This window comes from Pseudonaja textilis, chromosome 4 (genome assembly GCF_049901715.1).
Source record: "Pseudonaja textilis isolate UNSWEBS1 chromosome 4, rPseTex1.2, whole genome shotgun sequence".
In the NCBI taxonomy this organism is placed as follows: Eukaryota; Metazoa; Chordata; class Lepidosauria; order Squamata; family Elapidae; genus Pseudonaja; species Pseudonaja textilis.
In genome coordinates this window covers 50,008,246-50,028,444 of record NC_141993.1, presented here as the reverse complement: position 1 = coordinate 50,028,444, position 20,199 = coordinate 50,008,246, and the positions used below count along the sequence as shown (strand labels likewise).

The 20,199-nt window shown below is 37.6% G+C and overlaps 1 protein-coding gene across 2 annotated transcripts in view; it reads left to right on the top strand.

Annotated features, from left to right (window-relative positions):
- The first annotated feature begins 61 nt into the window (after positions 1-61).
- Positions 62-20,199, top strand: part of MMS19 (MMS19 cytosolic iron-sulfur assembly component) — a 27,719-nt gene continuing 7,581 nt past the window's right edge. The window contains exons 1-19 of one of the 2 annotated variants that reach the window (XM_087932899.1): positions 80-192; positions 484-589; positions 3,448-3,496; positions 6,145-6,245; positions 8,160-8,245; positions 8,622-8,696; positions 9,922-9,991; positions 10,076-10,204; positions 10,880-10,941; positions 11,105-11,191; positions 12,141-12,215; positions 12,367-12,444; positions 12,725-12,863; positions 13,127-13,281; positions 13,498-13,576; positions 16,105-16,230; positions 16,474-16,555; positions 19,351-19,448; positions 19,647-19,772. In XM_087932899.1, the coding sequence (XP_087789025.1) occupies positions 487-589; positions 3,448-3,496; positions 6,145-6,245; positions 8,160-8,245; positions 8,622-8,696; positions 9,922-9,991; positions 10,076-10,204; positions 10,880-10,941; positions 11,105-11,191; positions 12,141-12,215; positions 12,367-12,444; positions 12,725-12,863; positions 13,127-13,281; positions 13,498-13,576; positions 16,105-16,230; positions 16,474-16,555; positions 19,351-19,448; positions 19,647-19,772 (1,720 nt within the window). In that variant the 5' untranslated portion in view covers positions 80-192; positions 484-486. Of the gene's footprint in view, positions 193-483; positions 590-3,447; positions 3,497-6,144; positions 6,246-8,159; positions 8,246-8,621; positions 8,697-9,921; positions 9,992-10,075; positions 10,205-10,879; positions 10,942-11,104; positions 11,192-12,140; positions 12,216-12,366; positions 12,445-12,724; positions 12,864-13,126; positions 13,282-13,497; positions 13,577-16,104; positions 16,231-16,473; positions 16,556-19,350; positions 19,449-19,646; positions 19,773-20,199 lie in introns of both variants that reach the window. The other variant, XM_026701202.2, reaches the window with a different exon arrangement.

Below are 20,199 nucleotides of genomic sequence, written 5' to 3'. Positions count from 1 at the left end.
TTTTAACGTGACAGAAGTTTACCTCGGTACACGTGATTGGGAGACGCGCACGCGCGGTTGCTGCTTCTTGCTTCCCCCCTTTTTTTTCTCAGGTTATCATGGCGGCCGGAGGGGCTCACGTTGCCAAAGGGAAACCTGCCTCCCTGTTACAGGAGCGGGAATGGGAAACCGCGGCCAAGAAGGCGGCTGAAGGTATGGTCAGGTGTGAATAGAAATAGCATGGAAATGAGCAGGCGTGTTTCTGCAGTGCATGCAGAAAACGAGGTTTGTAGGGCAAGAAGGACTACTCAGGGCTTTGAAATACATGGTGAATAAAATGGAGAGGAAGGCAGGATGATCGGGATTAGAGAAGATGAAATGCTGAAGTTAGGTGTGTGGGTGAAGAGACTTCTTGGGAAATTATGCTCAGGAGTGTAATTCAATAGTACCCTTAATAAATTAATCCTGGGGTTTTTAGAGTGGTTTTTTTCCTCCCATCTATAGTAAATGCGTTTATCTGCCTCTGTGTGGGACTCCAGCAATTATAATCGGTGGAAGTCGAGCACAAGCGAGCTGTTCGTTCATAAAGTGAAGCAGTTGGTATTGCAGGGTATGGCACGTGTTACTTTTGGTAAAGGAAAAAAATGAATCAGTTCTTCGTTCAAAAAACCCTTCCCAGACTTGGTTGTCTCTGAAACTATAAATGAATGGGGGAGACGAGGTTTGAAAAAAAAGGATAACGAAGACTCATGTAAATAAATATTGTCAACATTATCAAAAAGCTTTTCGATAGGAAAAAATGATTTCCTTTTCATGTAGTGTAGCATTCTCTGAAATACATAACGGAAAGGGAAATTCATGAAGGATTCTTTCTCACATTTGGCCAGGTGGACAGACACATTCCACTGTATTTTTTTGTTTGTTTAGGTAAGACTGGAAGAATAGTTTTCCTAGCAGCACAGTCATTTATAGCAACCAGTCATTTTATGGGTATTGGTTACATCCTAGATCAAGTTATGTAGGTACCATGATATTCTAAACTGAACTTGGTTATTCTTTCATGTTGCAAGCAGTTATTTGATCCCATTTTTTATTTACAAAAGAATGGGTTTTTTGGCTTTCCAATTCACGAAGAGTTTTCTTAATGTCAAGTGTGATTAGAAACTATGAAAAATACACGCTTATGTTTTGGTTTAATACCTTGGATTTTGAATTCCAATCTGAATTGGAACTTTTTGTCAGTTTACTTAGGAAAAGGATTGTGGGATTTTATCATGGTTTGGGTGCCCATTACAAATAAATAACAACAGGGCTAAACAGTAAAGGGTGTTGCTTCTAGCTGGGTAGGGGAGAAATACTGTAAATCCTTGATTTAGTGGATCTTGGTTTAGCAGGTTTCCAGCACAACAGAAAATATGTGTGTATTTTCTATGCCTGCATAAAATTCTGTTTACCATTTTATGCACATATTAAATGCCTAAAGTACACATTTATAAAATCCTATTTGGATTTAACATTCTGTTTTGCTTTTCTCTGATTAGTTAAATTAAAGGTTGGTTGCATCTTGAAAGTGAATGAAATAACTCGTTTTCCTTAACTTTCAACCTAGATAGCTACTGGTAAGAATAATACAGTTTTCTATTTCCCACCGACTGTATTCTACAACAGGGATATACTGTAGCCAGTGCAGGCTGCATGGGTAAAATGCAAAAATTACAGGGAACTATTTAGCAGCGTATCAGCTATTTAATGAATTCAGTGCTGGGATAGATTTTGAAAAGATTCTATACAATATTTCTTTTTCTATTGTAATTAGACCAATTTTTGTTTATAAACTTGTTTAGTTTTTTCTATGTGCAAATTTCCTCATTGCTAGTAAGATAAAGCAGTTGTTCAGTAAAGATTGTGGATACTGTGACCTTTTTGGTATCAATGTATATTTTTTCTGATTTTACATTTGAAATTTCAGACCCTATGACTCGACTATATTGTAAATAAGTGCATGGCACAAAGATAACAAGCATATATTGAATGTAAAAATAATTGTAGGCCTAAGTTCCAATCTTCCATTAGCCTGAGATGCAAACCTGCATAACCATTACAAAATAAGCTTCATAGTAAATTTTCTAGTCTAGTTCGAAAGTACTGGTGCTATGGCTTAACTCCGTATTTCATGAAATCCAAGCCTTTCTATTGCTACTAATATTGTAGAAGCACAATAATATACTTGGATGTATGCTCTTCTGGGAATGAAAGAGTTAAGGATATTTATTAGAGGAACTGTTTTGAACTTGGCTAATTAGAAAATGTAATTATTTTCTTCAGTGTTCAGATGCCATTTTTCTACACATACAACAAAATATATTGTCATGAAAATGTCACATTTAAGAAAAATGATAGGCAATGCTTGCCTTAAAATATTCAATGTTATAATTATATAATACTTTTTATATTATAATACTTTTTAATTCTAGATGAAAAGCTGAAGAAAGTTAGTGAACTTTGTCCACTATAAAGTTGCTGAAGTTTCTGTTCATTATCATTGTAGTTTCTATAACCCTTGTTTAATATGTTTTTAAAGAGGCAATATAAGTACCTAATTGATTTGTTCAAGTCTTAACAGGTGTGCATGGTTTCTCAGTATGCATGATTTCTAAGATCGTACATGTAGGCTGAAAATGCCAACCTATATAGCTTATTCTTACAATCTGGTCACATTAAAGATAGGTGGGAATACATACAGTGCTATTTACCAACATATCATTCATCCACTTGGTTCTTGTTAGTGTCAAATGATTTCTGCAAAGACAGGTTTTTTTTGTGCTGCTGAACTGGCAATATGTTTAGCAATATACTATAGTTAATCTTGGTGGCTTGAAAGCATTTTGGAGATATCCCTGGATCCTTTCTAATGACAAATGATATAAAATACATTATAGTGATTGCTTTTACCTGAGCAATGCATTATGGCAAAAAAAATAAAAATAAGAATTAGTCTTGTGTTAAGCACTAGTGTAATCCTAGATGATTAGGAATTGTAAGGAGAAAGTAATATACCTGATACAGAGATATGACATTCTTTGCCTCTTCTTTATGCTCAGCACAGAAAACAAGCTAAAAGCATAGGAAGGTGCCTTTGTTAGAAAATCCTACATGCTGAGCACACTGTAGATGTTCAACTTGTCATTGCGTAAGACTATATTCCCACAGTAACCTGGCTCATTTTTGAATGTCAGTAACATACAACACAAGTAAGTCATTGATTCCCTAGTAGGTAACTTAAAGATATAAGACAATTTAGGTTAACTCGAAGCAAGATTAAGTTAGTTGAGACATAGTGTCTTAATTGTTAATTGAACAAACACTCAGTGACAAGTTACACTGGGATTTAAAGTATATATATTCCCATTTTTTCCCTGTGTAAAAATAGAACTAGAAATTAACAATTTCAATTCCTTTTTCTCTTAGGAGTGAAGGCAGGAACATGCTCCATCTTAGATGTTGTGGAAATCTTGGGGTAAGTAGATAACTGCAATAATCTATGTTCTACATATGTAATATATATTCTTATGTCCAGCATGTCTATGTACTAATAGAGCAACATAAAGGATATCAAAATTGTACTAAAATTTTAAGAAATCAGTCTGATTGAATGAAGTTAGTGATCTTTTTTACCACTAATGTATACTATGCTATCCAAGTATGAAGGACACATAAATCTTCACATGTAATATGCACAAGATTAAATATAATAATCTCTTTGTACATATACTAAACATTCTGTAATAAAGACTAGTTTTAGTAGAACCGAAAGGATTGTGATTTTGAGGTTGAATAAAGGACAAGTGGATTTGGGGTTGGGAAGGAAGATAGAGGGAAGTTTAAATAGGCTTGGGTGGGTATTCTGCAGTTGAATTCAAGTGGGAGCATGATTCTAGGGAGGATAATGATGGGAAGATTTTCCTGATGGATTGACATACATGTCATACTGAGTGTGCCTCTTAAGACCAATCTACATTTCTTGCAACCAAAAGCCAGATCACATTACATGACTTGATCATGACTTGCTCGAATGGTTTGGCCAAATCTCTCAGATACAGTGTGTTTAGTCTATGTAAAATACAATTTTTTATGTGAACTGCTAATGATAACTGTATTCCATAAGGATATTCTTATTGAATGGCTAGCTTCTGGATTTTAACATTTACTTTATGTCAGGAGTCCCCAACCTCTGGGCTGCTGCCCACCACTGGACCTTGAGCCTTTCAGAACGCATTCCTATCATGGGAGTAGCAAGGAAGCCCATGTGCACTCCATTTGTGCAAGTGGCGGCATGTGTGCCTGCCACTCGCGCAAATGTTGCGCATGCTTACCCATGCATGTGGGTAGCCATCTCCTCTTCCCCTGCCCCGATCCACAAAGCTAACAAGATTGGGGAACTCTGCTTTATGTGATACCCTGTTCTTTTCATTAATAGAAAAGGTTGTCTTTTCTGCATTATTTGGAAAAGGCAGGATCATGTAGATGTTTATGAATGAGACATAGAGGTGTATTTAGTGGCATATCCTTTACTTCTTTTTCATATTATCACCTGTGTTTGCTATTATGAGTCAAGTGGAAATTTTTGGAAATTATACGAAGTGTAGCTCATTACATATCAATCAGATAAAAAAAGGAATACATAGGAAAAAGGTTATTTTGTTCAATTTTTAATGGATACACATCTGAGACAGCATTTTCTTTAGGTTGTTTCTTTATTTTTATTCTGTGTAGTTTTAAGTCACAGGTAATTATAGTTTTCTTAAATTATAATTTTTCTGTGTAAATTGTGAATTCTGCATAATTTCAGCCTTCAGCCTTAGCATGAAGATATTTGTGTGTATAACGGTAATAAATTGAACTCCCTGTAGAATTTATTTTTGAGATTCTAACAAATTCGTATTTTGTAACAGATCAGCACCATCTTGTGATCTCCCTGAAAGTTTTATTTTGCATTGCCTTGTAGATTTTCAGTTCAGTTACAAGGCAATTTTGTAAATCTTTTTCTACAACAACGAATGTATGCATTTTAAGGTGCAATGTAAAAATGCAATTTTATTTCTCTCCTTTTTTTAAAACAGTTTGAGAGAGAAAGACTTGACTCTTGCTATTCATATACTTCTATGCTACATTGCTGGGAGGGATTGTTATTGAAATTATTTTCATTTAGACACTAGAAAAGCAATACTTTTTTTGAGAGTCCTCTTGTTCTTTCTGACTAAGTAAGGAGATGACAGCAACTGATTTGCCCCCCAGAGATGGGTGATGTCAAGAGAAATTACCAAGCTGCTACATCAAAGCAGAAGTGGAATCAGGGTGTAAAATCCAGAGGGCTTCTAGTAGGAGGAGTTTGAATGTTCCAACTTTCTAGCCTACAGGCTCAATTATTATAGTGTACCTTAGTAGCAAGAGACAGTAGCTGGCTATTAAGCCAACATAATATTTGTCAACAGCCAAATAAAAGGGAAGGAATTAGCAATTTAGTTAGGTGACCACTTTAGGATAAAGGTAAGAGTCCCTGCAAATTTTACTCTGCTAGTCATTGTCAATTATAGGGGCAATGTTTATCTCTGGTTCAAAGCCACTGACCCAGCGCTGTTTGAAGACATTTCTGTGATCAGGTGGCCAGCATAATGTCATGGAGGGCTGTTACCTTCCCACCGAAGTGGTACCTATTTATCAACTTGCATTTGCATGCTTTTGAACTGCTAGGTTGGCAGGAGCTGGGATGAGGATGGGAGCTCACCCCGTTGTGTGGCACTCGGGTTTCAAACCTGGGCTGCTGGCTTTCCAGCCGACAAGCGCAGCGTCTTAATCACTGAGCCACCACCCCATCCTACTCTTGGGTGGGCCCCAGAAATACTCTGAATTAGTCAAAGAATGTAATAAGGACATCTCAAAAAACATTTCTTGCCTGAAAAGAATAAAGAAAGAATGACAGTTGGAGGTTCAGAAAAATATATGCATATGTTAATGATAATTTATCAGAGCAATTTCTGATGCAATATAATTAAAATTGTGATTGATCAAGTAAGAGAAATCTCACTCTAACTCCTTCCTGCTAATACAATATTTTTCTCTTTACTTGCTTGATTCTAAACATTTCCTCTTTTTTTCCTAATGCAGAACTCCTCTGAAGAATGAAGATTCTCAAGTGCGGGCACAGGGCATTCAAGTGCTCTCTGAGGTCCTTCTACAGTGTTATTCCCTCCTCCAAGAGCAGGAAGGTAGGACAAAATATAATTCTCACAGTGAGCTAAATTTCCTCACCAGGCACAAAACTTCCCTCAGTTTTTATTCAGTGTTATTCAACAATCAGGAGCATATGTGTAGGCAAATATAATTAACTGACTTGGTAGCCTTTGACATGCGCATCCTTGTGGGGTAAAACTGGACTGTAGGATCACATATACAACTATTTTATATTTTGCGATACAGATAGTCCTCAACAGGGAATCCCAGTCTAGCCATTCTCCTTGTCCTGCATTCTGTCATGCCAGCTGATTTTCAGTGTCTTCATCCTGGGTATGCACAAAACTGTTTGCCACACCAGACCATCTTTGCAAGACCCTTCATGCCATTTTCCAAATAATGCACAGACTTGTCCAAATAGTACGTGTCCTCACAAGGATTTGGAAGGCTTCAAAGCCTTTCAAGAAAGCCACACACAATTTGGACAAGACTGCATGCATTCTCTGGCCAGCCACTGCCTTGCAAAAAAGTCCAGGGCCGGCCTGCTTGGTCAGCAGCAGGCATAAGAAAATAGCAAAGGGCAGTAAAGAGTGCAGAACAAAGGGGCCAAAAGAACAAGGAGTAGAGATAGGCAGGTGGAGGGAGTTGAAACATCCCTCTGATCATAAATGCAGGATGGCTGCTACATGACCATATTTTGATCACCTGGCTATGTAGGCACTGCAGTGCAGTGCAGTGGCTATAACTTTGGTCATGGGTTGTAAGTCCAATTTTTTAACACTATCGTAATTTTGAATGGTCACAGAACAAATAGTCATAAGTTGAGGACTACCAGACATTCACTCCCTCCCCTCCCTCCCTCTTTTTCTCTTACTCTCTCTCTCTCTCTCTCTATGTGTAAAATTTAGAATGTTTTAATTTTATGTGGTTCTTCCTCATCCTTACAAACACTTAAACTGCAGTGTGATTTACTTTTTACTTTATCTTACCTTTGTGGCAGTTTTGAGTGCCCGAAGGCATTTATATGTACCATGCCACTATTAACTGGTGGATATGTGATAAACAATTATGTTTATTTGGAGAAGATGAGAAGCATCTTAATATTAAACAATATCTCATATGTTCAACCAAAGAGTAGACTATGTAACTTTTTGGATTTGAAGGCAAAAAGAAACTGGAGTGAGAGCAGAGAGCACTATTGTGTGATAGTTACAATTGGCAGCTGGTCCCTGAAAAAATTGTATTGCTATAATAGCTTATGTACTTCCCTACTTCGGCACATCTTTTTGCCTGGAAATCTAAAAGCACTGCATGCTCCTATTTAAAAGAGCGAGGTGAATAATTTGTAAGTTTAACAGGGAAGCGAACTGTAGTCACACAAAAAGAAGAGGGATTGATTGAATTGTTTGGTTGTTCCTGAATTGAGAATGCATTATGAATTTTGGCATTTTTGATTCTGTTTACAAACGTATAATACTATCCATAAATGCACATCATCCCTGACAGTGTTCATCACTGGGTATTTTCTCAGGGCCTCCTTAATGTAGCTTATAGCTGTCTCAAGAGAACATTCCTTCTTGTGTTTGCCCTGCTAAGAACAAATGATTGGAACTGTGATTCTGCACTGAGAAGCGTGCTTTGTGATAAGTGGTTGGTTATGTGCAGTTTGTTTTCTGGAGTTTTTCTTTGTTATGGGAACTGTGTTTATCATCACCAAATGTTTAAATGAATGTGGGAGTACCCAAAGGAAGATGAATCTCACATCATCAAGAAATCTGTGATACTTCTTTATTGCCCATTTTTGTCCTGTAGTTCCAAGTCTGACCAAGATGTCAGTTTATTAGCTTTAATTCCTAATGTGCGATTTGAAAACTTGCTTACTAATATAGCACAGTGGCTAATAATGCTTTAATTGTTAATTATAGTAATATTAATGTTTTTTATTCCAGTTACCCAACTTGTCTTGTTCTATGAGAACCGTCTAAAAGACAATCACCTTGTCATTCCTTCTGTGCTGCAGGGACTGAAAGCTCTGGTGAGAATGTACTATCAGTGATACATAGTTCATTATGTGAAATTTCCAGGATCTAAATGACAGTGGCTATCTTTGGTGTGTTTCGTGTGTTTCTGTATCTTTTCCTGCCTGTATTTTCCTTTTCTCTGGACTTTGATTCCCCACCCCCACCCCTATTTTTCTTAGTTTATATTAGTTTTTTTATCTTTGTAAAATTATTAGTAAAAATGTGTGCACCTTTTCTATAAAAATAAGTAGCAGAATCTTCCTAACAGAGATGAATGACTTAACCGCAATTTGAATTAAATCGACTTTGCCGAGATTCTGATTCTGAACTACTGCAGATAGCCATCTCTTAATGAAGTTGGGCATTTATCATATTTTTTCCTCTTTTTAGAGCAAATGTGTAGTGTTAGCTCCAGGACTGGCAGTTTCTGTTCTCAAAGCTATCTTTCAGGAAGTTCACGTTCAGGTGAGCATGGAAGTCCTTTACATTCTGTATATGGGATTCAACATTCTTTCCAACAGTCGTCATTATTGCACTGCTTATACTGTATAGCATCTGCTGCCTGCAGGGACTAAATATTAATATGTAGCTAGGGGCTTTCTCTTTGTTTTGGTGTCAGAGACTGAATATGTCACATTCTGCTAAAGAATCTTTATAATCCTTTGCAAGTTGAAGTCACGTTCTGATCCACTGATATTATAATAGAAAGAATGGTCTCCGTGGTCTGTTCAATGACTCTGGCATATATAATGCAGATATGACTTATTAGATACATTAAATGTCAGTTCAAATCAGTCTTCTGTATAAACGTTCTTAATTGCTTCTGACATGTTCTTTCTTACATTCTATTTCTCAAATGATGTCCTTATGTAATAGCATAATTAAAACAGGGACAAAGTGAGGCTGAACAACTGACCCCTGAGATTAAATCTAAAACTATTAATATTATAGGTCTTACTGTTGTATATAGAGGTATGACCACAATTGAGCCCAACGTTTCTGTTGCTAAGAAAGAATTTTGCTAAGTGAATTTTGCTCCATTTTATGACCTTTTTTGCCACAATTGTTAAGTGAACCACTGCAGTTAAGTTAGTAACATGATTGTTATGTGTATCTGGCTTCCCCATTGACTTTGCTTGTCAGAAAGACACAAAAGGTTATTGCATGACCCTGGGACACTGCAGCCATCATAAATATCCACTGTAATCAGTTGCCAAGCATCCAAATTTTAATTAGGTGCAACATGGGATGCTGCAATGGTTGTTAAGTGTGAAGAATGTCACACATAGTTCTTTTAATGACATTGTAACTTTGAATTGTCGCTAAATGAATTGTAAGTTGAGAACTATCTGTAATGTGTGAATGGAAGTTCTTATGTGCATTACACTTATATTGGAACTAAAATATCTTGGGGTTCACAAGAAGCAGCAAAGTATATAGAGCTGCACTAAAAATGAGACAAAAAAAATGGAATGAAGAAAAGTTTTGACCATCTTTGCACTAATACAGATTGTAGGTATAAACTTTGACTTGCATTTAATTAATCTGAATTGTCCTCTGTACCAATAGATAAAGTACAAATAAATTTACCTTAGAAGAAATGGAAATAACAAAAGAGTCTAATAAAATATGATTTTAAGAATATGTGAATAGTAATTATTTGAATAGCCATGCCTTTCTTTTCTTTTAGTCTATGCTACAGTTAAATCGTCATACTGTCTATAGTATCATCACTAATTTCATGAGCAACCGAGAGACAGGTGAGAAGAATATTTTTGGAAGTAATTGAGTCACATGTCCAACTTGAAAACTGTGGAGTCTTATTTGCTTCTTTTTTTCCACAGAGCTAAAAGGTTTAGGTGCTGATTTCACCTTGGGTTTTATTCAAGTGATGGATGGAGAGAAAGACCCACGCAACCTGTTGATAGCCTTCCAGATTGTTCGAGACATCATTGTAAAGGGCTACGCACTGGGTAAATTCAGCTCAAAGTGAAGTTAATCATCCAAAGAAAAGCTTGTGTTACCATGATAACAAATGCAGAATGTATTGATTCAGGAACAAAGTGATTGGAGAACTCCGTATTCAGTTCCTTTCTAGATCATCCCATTGGAGGTGAACAGGAAATTCTGTTCACTAGTTTCCAGAAGCATGTCCTTCAAACCAGAAGCTGTTTTGAAATGTTCAGAGCAAAATGAGGGTATTTCAACCAGTTTACCCCTCAAAACATCTTAAGCAGCTTCCAGTTTGGATTATTTGTTTGTGAAAACGGTCACTCTACTCTGGAATGGCCTTGTCCAAATGGAAACAGAATGTTCTTGAACTATCTGACAAGAGCTATGTCCAGATTGGAAGATTTTAGAAATCCCTAGTTCTACCCTCTTAGTTATGAGAATTTATTCTAGTAAGGAGGGATATTAAACATGGAAAATAGCTAAAATACATTTAAAGTAAAAACCGTTGAATCCAAGTTATGGATTTTCTTGTGTTAAGCTCTAAGACAAATCTCCTGAGTTGTGGGTGTTCACAGTTATGTCACCAGGTGAACTTCAAATATAGATCCTGTCCAGAATTTGAGCCTCTATAATTTGCAATGACTTAATATGAAATTGTGACTCAGATGCCATACTGTTATGTTTATAATTTTCAGGGCCTTTTGCAGAAGAGCTGTTTGAGGTGACTTCCTGCTACTTCCCTATTGACTTTACTCCTGTGAGTGAATTGTTCAGATGACAAGTTTGTCTTATAACCAGTTCTCAAACTGAAATATGGGTGTTGAAACGTAACAATGTATGCTATGAAGGATATTTTTTATAAAGAGGTTTATTCAACAAGATGACTTCCATAATATTTTCAATCTTTGATTTTGTTCTAGCCTTCCAATGATCCTCATGGAATCCAGAGAGAAGACCTGATTTTCAGTCTGCGGGCAGTGCTGACCTCTACCCCCGTTTTTGCTGAAGTATGACAGTTTTAATAGGCGCAGTTATTGGATAACGTGAAAAGGGACATGAATTTTCATGACACCATTTCTCACTTATAGTTAAACTTATTGTTACAATGCTTTTCAAGTAAATTGTAATTGTTGTCGCTCCCTGATTCATACAGGTGCTCCTTATTACAATTTTGATATGCTGATTCTAGTAGAGAGCTTTTTGTTTATTGGGCTTGTTTTTACAGTAGAGAGAAAGGAAGGAAGAAACAAAATTACTCTCTTCTGAGCCTTTTGAAATTCCAGCATATTAGTGAGGCTGTTTCCTTCCTAATGTAGTAGCTTTGTTCACCAATTAGTTTTGTCCTGCAGATCTTTCTGAACCTGCTTAATCCTGCCAGGGGTTCAGCTTCAGATTCTTCCTCCAGCTTCTATGTGCTTGGATTGACACAATATAAATACAGCACCTTCAACCTCCAAGAGTTTCTACCATTGTCTAAGATATCTGCCCTTTTATACATTGCTCACTGGTGCCCAAATTAGGCAAGAAGCTTCTCGGTGTTTACATGTTACTTTACACACGGAAAAGGGCCCTCAGCCTTGGGACAAATCTATAATATGTAGATTATATCATTCAGATCATCTCATTCTGCCCTAAGAGGTTGAAAATAAATCCACCAACACTGATATTCGGGAAAGATTTCTGATTGGTTAATCGTAAGGAAAATTGTTCCTAGTACATTCACATTCAAGCCTAATTACTGTAACTTCCCTGGATGCATCCGTGTGGTTTTGTTGGCATGATACAAAAGGTGGTTTAACATTGTGTTCTTCTAGAAGGATTGTATTCTTCTAGAAGGTTTTGTGTGTGTTTGTTTTGTGTGTGTGTGTGTGAGAGAGAGAGAGTAGACCCCCCCCCATGTGCTTTTTAATACTTTTTTCTCCAAAATGTGCTTTTTGTTACTTATTCGTCCTATAGTTCCTACTTCCATTGCTCATTGAGAAAATAGACTCAGATGTACAAAGTGCCAAGATGGATTCCCTGCAAACCCTGGTGAGAGCATTCAATAGTGATAATTAAATTTGCCTAAGCCATGGGAATTAGTTTTACTTGATGCCCAAATGGTACAATATATTGGCAGTGGGGCTACTTATTTGGCAATTAAGACACACAGCTAATTATTTCTATGTGAATCTCCTTACAGATCGCTGCATCCAAGATCTATGGGCATAAAGAATTGAAAGAATTCCTCCCTAGCCTTTGGTCGTCCTTGCGCACAGAGGTAAGAGGAAGTAGTATATTTTGGGGGTGGGTGGGAAATAGACTGAGCTTCCGGGGAACAGTGCATTATAAACTTTTCCACTCTGCTTTTCTGAGGATCTACTGCACGTGGGACTTTATACAGTTTTACAGTGAATAGTTGTGAGTGGTATAACATTTAAAGAAGCTATGGAGAGAAACGGAAGAAATAGATTAAGCTTGCTTTTTAAAGACGTCTGTAATACTAGCTAAATATATCCATGGTGGCAAAAACAAGAAGATCCGACTCCACCTTTTTATAGGTGTTCCAGACAGCAAGTGAGAAGATAGAAACAGAATGCTTGTCTGCTTTGCGAGCTCTGTCAGCATGTCTGTCCCGTATGGTGCTTGGAGCTGATGATGAGGATCTTCTGGATTCCTTTCTTCGAGGAGTTCTGCAAGGTAAGCCTTTACATTGTTTTTTTGGTCCTATGATATGTATTCTGTTGTTCCTCCTTGACGTGCTGTTGAACACCTGAAAGACAAAATAGTTCATGATTTGGGTCTCAGCACTCAAGGAGAAGGTATCAGAAAATAAGATGCAGAGAATTTTTTAAAATTAAATTTTAATGCTGTTGGCAGTCATCACCCTGGTGGGATAAATACAATATTGGTACTGCTTCGTAAGGTATGCTATTACTCTTAAGCAATCTTGTTTATTTTAGATTGCAGACACCATCTGTGTGAGCCTGACATGAAACTGGTGTGGCCAAGCGCTAAGCTCTTGCAGGCAGCTGCAGGAGCTTCTTTGCGGGCTTATTACCAGATCACAAGCAGTGTACTTCCTTTGCTGTTGGAACAGTATGCCAAGCATGAGCAGGTGAGAAGAAATTGGGACAGAAAACTTTCTGTTGAAGAGCTGGGTTAAAAAGGTCATGTAACTCCAGACTCAATATATTTTGTTGGCAATCCTGTCATGCCCTAGGCTTATAGTTCGGTTGGATTCCAGTTTAGAACAAAAGTCTGCATATCTTGTCTTTTCCTCTATTTAGGGAAATTTCTCCAATCCATCCTGTGTCCTCTTGATCTCTTGTAGAGTAGTCAGCACAGGACAGTCTTGGAGGTGTTGCTTGGTTTCTTGGAGTTACGGCAAATGTGGGGTCCTGAGGAGGAAGGTGAGTTGCTGCTTAGTTACCTTCTAGGACATAATTTTCTTTTACTTAAGTATTCTGCTAACAAGACTGTTCCTAACAGCTTCTTTATATAATTGTGGGTTTTTTTGTTGCCCAGAGGTGTGTTCTGCAGAGATAAATGATTTTCATTCATAGAGACAGAGCAGTAATCTGAGAAAGAAAGAAGAGAGACGTAGGGAAATTTTTTATCCTTTGTAATAGTTGAGGTAAAACTCTTTTTGTTAAAAACCTCATTCTAAATTTCTAAGTGTGCCTTGCTGTGTGATTTATCATACATAAAGGAACCATTCCTGCTTGAATTTAGTCAAACTTTTCTTATAAATATATGTAATCAGTTTTGCCAAAGCTGCATATTCTCTAATTCTGTAGTAAAAGTGGTTTTTCATTCTTACGTTGTTGACAGGGTTTCATTTTTCCAGTACTGTATCAAATTGGTTTTTGTCGATGTCAGCATTTATCTTAATAGACTGGGATATTTTTATTTATAATCTCTGGAATTATTAATAAAATACATATAGTCTCAGTTCAGTTTAAAATTTTATTTTAAACATTTTTTAAATTTTTCATACATTTTTTCCAATACTTTTTGGGCGGGAAGGGGGGCTTTTTACATTCCATGACCAGAATGTCCCTTTTTCATTGTAGCATTGCTACCATTAGTTACAGATAGTTCTCAATTTACAACCACAATTGGGACCAGAATTTCTGTTGCTTAGCAAGGCAGTTGTTAAGTGAATCACTGCAGTTCAGTGAATCATGGTTGTTAAGTGAATCCAGCTTCTCTCATTGACTTTGCTTCTCTGAAGTCATCTGGGAAGATTACAAATGGAGATCGTTGTATTTTTCGGACTATAAGATGCACCGGACCATAAGATGCATTTTAGAGGAAAACAAGGAAAAATAGTTTTTTCCCTCCAGGCGTCCTGTTCTTACCCTCCCCAGTGTCCAGAAGCACTCTGCAGGCCAAAATTCCACCCATTTTTGGCCTTCCAAACCCTCTGCAGGTCCTGTTTTTGCCCTCCCCAGCATCCAGAAGCACTCCCGGAAATCTCTGCGGGTCCTGTTTTCAACTTTCCCGATGGGTCCCCCAGAGGCCAAAAACGGGCACGTTTTGACCTGCAGAGTGCTTCTGGACGCCAGGGAGGACAAAAATGGAACGTGTGGAGGCTTTGGAAGGCCAAAAATAGGCCTGTATTAGCTGTATAAGATGCACAGACATTTCCACCCACTTTTGGGAGGGGAAAGGGATGTCTTATACTCTGAAAAATACGGTATATGACTCCAGGACACTGCAACTATAGGTAGTCCTTGACTTATGACCATAATTGAGCCCAAAATTTATGTTGCTAAGTGAAACATTTGTTAAGTGAGTTTTGCCCCATTTTATGACCTTTCTTGCCACAGTTGTTAGGCGAACTGCTGAAGCTGTTAATTTAGTAACAAGGTTGTTACGTGAATCTGGTTTCCCCATTGACTTTACTCGTCAAAAAGTTACAAAAGGGGATCATACGACCCTGGGACACAGTAATGGTCATAAAGATGAACCAGTCGCCAAGCATCTGCATTTTGTTTACATGGCTACAGTGATGTTACAATGTTGTACATGTGAGAAACAGTCATAAGTCCCCTTTTCCAGCACCGATGTAATGTTGAACAGTCACTAAAAGAATTGTTGTAAGTCAAGGACTACCTGTATTATAAATTCATGCTGGTTGCCAAGTGACCAAATTTTGATAATTTGACCATGGGGACACTGCAAGTGTTGTAAGTGTGAGGACTGCTCGCTCATAAGTCACTTTTTCAGTGATGTAACTTTGAATGATCACTAAACAAATGGTTATAGGCTGAGGACCACCTTTATTGTATGGTTTATCCATCTCGTTAATCACTGACAGATATATACTATATATCATCTATAAAATTCTTCTACCAATTTTCCCTCAAACTGTAGCTTGGAATTAATTTTATAGCTATAGCTCATTCCATTGATGCACTGAAATTATTTATTTGAAGTTTTGAATCCATTTTGTCTTACATTTTTAAAATTTATTATGTCACCATATTATATTTCATTGATTTATAAATGTGTCTCAGATGTTCTTGATTCTGCATACGTTTCAAATTCTTTTAACTTTCTCAAGATGCTTCCTCCTTTGTAGGTATGGTGGTATTGTATCACTAGAGCAGGGGTGTCAAACTCACATTCTTGCAGCGGTATCCCATGATGTATCAGGACTTTCCCCCCTAACTTCCTCACTAAACTGTGTGGGCATAGCCAGCATGTAACACATCCGGCCCTTGGGCTGGGAGTTTGACAGCCCTGACCTAGAGCTTGATTTTCACTTCTTTAAAATTTAAAATTTAAATTTTTCTACAACCCTCACAGATTCCTGGTTTGACACTGAAAGTTGTTATTATAGTACCAGTGCTAGTAAAACCTTGTTTCTAGTTTTGAATATACTCAAGATTGCTTCATTATATGTAATTCTCTCTCTCTGTCTCCTTTACAGACAAAAGTCCACTGCTTTCCTGCAAAGACACTCTGTGTTCTGTGGTATTCTCTGCCTTAGCTGAACCCAACATTCAACTTCAATTGGTTGGGATCCAGATTCTGACATTTCTAGGATCTCGTCAAGGTATGTGTTATTCTTTGGTTTGAAATGGCATTTCTTGGAGGTAGAGGAAATATCATATGCTTTTTTTTCTCTCAAATGCATTTTTAGATGCTAGTGAGTATACATGTGTCTGGTTTGCTGATTAGCATGTTTCCTAGTCTTAACAGCTGAGCTTCCAGCAAATTGATCATTTGAATGGATTTGGTATATGTTGCTATTATTTCACAAGAAGTAGAATAAAATATAGTATTTTCCCTGTTTTAGAATTTCTGGATCTTGCAGATGTGGAAAAGCTTGCAGATCATTTTGCACAGTTCATCCTAAATGAAAAGGATTCCCAGATCAGGTCAGAACAATCCTCCTGATCAAACAAACAAACTACTAAGAATTTCTGAAAAACCATTTTTCCTTTTTGTGATATTGGGTATCATTGCTAATTTGCTTACAAATAGTAAAAATAATTCTACCATTTTGGGAAATTCTTCAATTTCAGATTTCCATATCTTGATCTAAGATTTTTATACAAGTTAATTAACAGAAAAGGGGCATTTCTAAAAGTACTGTTGTAATCCCATTTGATTCCTCATATTTGGGTTTGTATGGCCATTCTTTGATATTAATTTGTGTCTGAATAATCTAAGCTGGGTTCACACAACAAGATATGCCCAAAGAAATAAGCTGTGTTGTGGCTCAGCATGAAGTCCTGGATTTCATATACTAAAATAGTTTTTTTTTTTAAATAAAGGTCTAACTATACACCTACTTTCACCTAGATTAGCATTTCCAGATTAATATTTTATGGAACTTGGCCAGTAGTGTTGATAATTTTTCCATAGAAGAGCCAGTTAACTCAGTTAAGTTTTTAATTGCTCAAGCCACGGTTCAAAGCCTGTCAGATTATTTGATAATATGTCTAGTGAGAATCCCTATCCTCTACTGCCAGTTTTTAGCCGAATACTTCTGGATGGAATTTTGCAAAATCTAGGCATTTGGCATCACTCTGGTTCAGAGTGTTTATATAAACTTAACAGTTATAAAACCTCACACATAGAATATAGGTAAAGGTTCCCCTCACACATATGTGCTAATCTTTTCTGGCTTTAGGGGGGCGGTGCTCATCTTTGTTACAAAGTCGAAGAGCCAGCACTGTCCAAAGACATCTCCGTGGTCATGTGGCCAGCATGACTAAATGCCGGACGCGCACGAAATGCTGTTACCTTCGCACCAAAGTGGTCCCTATTTTTCTTCTTGCATTTTTACGTGCTTTCGAACTGTTAAGTTGACAGAAGCTGGGACAAGTAACGGGAGCTGACTCTATTACGCAGCGCTAGGGATTCGAACTGGCGAACTGCCAACCTTTATGATCGACAAGCTTAGCGTCTTAGCCACTGAGCCACCGCGTCCCCTTCTATACCATACAGGTGAAACTCGAAAAATTAGAATATCATGCAGAAGTTCATTTATTTCAGTAATGCAACTTAAAAGGTGAAACTAATATATGAGATAGACTCATTACATGCAAAGCAAGATAGTTCAAGCCATGATGTATCATAATTGTGATGATGATGGCTTACAGGTTATGAAAACCCCAAATCCACAATCTCAGAAAATTAGTATATTACATGCAATCAATAAAACAAAGATTGTACATAGACCAATATCGGACCTCTGAAAAGTATAAGCATGCATATGTACTCAGTACTTGGTTTGGGCCCCTTTTGCAGCAATGACTGCCTCAATGCGGCGTGGCATGGAAGCTATCAGCCTGTGGCACTGCTGAGGTGTTATGGAAGACCAGGATGCTTCAATAGCGGCCTTCAGCTCTTCTGCATTGTTTGGTCTCATGTCTCTCATCTTTCTCTTGACAATGCCCCATAGATTCACTATGTGGTTCAGGTCAGGTGAGTTTGCTGGCCAATCAAGCACATTAATCCCACGGTCATTGAACCAGGTTTTGGTGCTTTTGGCAGTGTGGGCAGGTGCCAAGTCCTGCTGGAAAATGAAGTCAGCATCCCCATAAAGCTCGTCTGCAGAAGGAAGCATGAAGTGCTCTAAAATCTCCTGGTAGACGACTGTGTTGACCCTGGACTTAATGAAGCACAGTGGACCAACACCAGCAGATGACATGGCTCCCCAAATCAACACAGACTGTGGAAACTTCACACTGGACTTCAAGCATCCTTGCAGTGTGTGCCTCTCCATTCTTCCTCCAGACTGTGGGTCCTTGGTTTCCAAATGAGATGCAAAAGTTGCTCTCATCAGGAAAGAGGACTTTGGACCACTGAGCAACAGACCAGTTCTGTTTTTCTTTAGCCCAGGTAAGACACTTCTGACGTTTGTTGTTCAGGAGCGGCTTGACAAGAGGAATACGACATTTGAAGCCCATGTCCAGGATCCGTCTGTGTGTGCTGGCTCTTGATGCACTGACTTCAGCCTCAGTCCACTCCTTGTGAAAGTCCCCAACACTTTTGAATGGCCTTTTCCTGACAATCCTCTCCAGGCTGTGGTCATCCCTGCTGCTTGTGCACCTTTTTCTTCAACACTTTTCCCTTCCACATAACTTTCTATTAATGTGCTTTGAAACAGCACTTTGGGAACATCCAACTTCTTTTGCAATTACCTTTTGAGGCTTTCCCTCCTTATGGAGGGTGTCAATGATAGTTTTCTGCACAACTGTCAAGTCAGCAGTCTTTCCCATGATTGTGATTCCTACTGAACCAGACTGAGAGACCATTTAAAGGCTCAGGAACCCTTTGCAGGTGTTATGGCTTCATTAGCTGATTAGAGTGGGACACTTTGAGCCTAGAATATTGAACCTTTTCACAGTATTCTAATTTTCTGAGATTGTGGATTTGGGGTTTTCATGAGCTGTAAGCCATAATCATCACAATTATGACACATCACAGCTTGAACTATCTTGCTGTGCATGTAATGAATCTATCTCACATATTAGGTTCACCTTTTAAGTTGCATTACTGAAATAAATGAACTTTTGCACAATATTCTAATTTTTCGAGTTTCATCTGTATATTCTACACATAGAATATATGATATTACAGTTTCAAAAATTTGATCCTCACAAAAAATGATCTGTGTGTTTCATTATGGCAGTTCATTCTTACTTTTTCTATATCTTCTTAGTTTGGCAGCTATGGATGCTGCTGGCACCCTTGCTCCTGTCTACCCAGAAATCCTCAGCAAGTGTTTGGTTCAGAAGCTTTCAAAAGTACTGGAACCAGGTAGAATCTTTCCAGTTGATACCTTTCTTAATAGTTGCATGGAAGTGCTAATTCCCTGTCTGAATTTCTCAGGAGTTTTGATTGCATTGTAAATAGATTTATTTTAAATAAACTTAACCTGCATATGGAAGATTCTGTTCTGTCCTGAGAAAGTCAAATATTTGTGACTAAACTAATTATATGATTAATATGTTTCAGAACTTCAGGACCATACTTTATCCCATGAGAAACATCTACAAGCTCTGGCAGCAGTGTCCACCCATCCTAGTATTGTAAGGCAAACTGTTCCTATCCTCTTGCAACATCTCCAGCAGATTCAGAAAGGTAATGTTTTAAATGGCACTACTGGGATTTTGAGAAGGGGAACTCGTGTCTGATGTTTGAGATTGTATTAGAAAGAGCCAGATTTCTGCAACAATTGTGCTCAAAAAGATGGAAAGACTTAGAATCTGTGTGTGCTTGTGTAGCCTCTTTCCATGCGAAGAGCTCTGAACTCTAAATTCTTAATGTCTTCTACTACAGGCAGTAAATCATTGTTCTATAATTATATATGACAGGACTTCAAAGTTTGGACTAATTCCAGACTTCCTATGATTTTATTATTTATTTGATTTGTATGGCCATCTATCTCATCTAACTAATCTGGGTGTCTCAGAACAGATAAAAATGTTAAAAATTTGTTAAATAAATAAATAAGAAAAACAATAAATATTCCAATTTTCCACAATGCACGCCAGCAACTATGAAAACA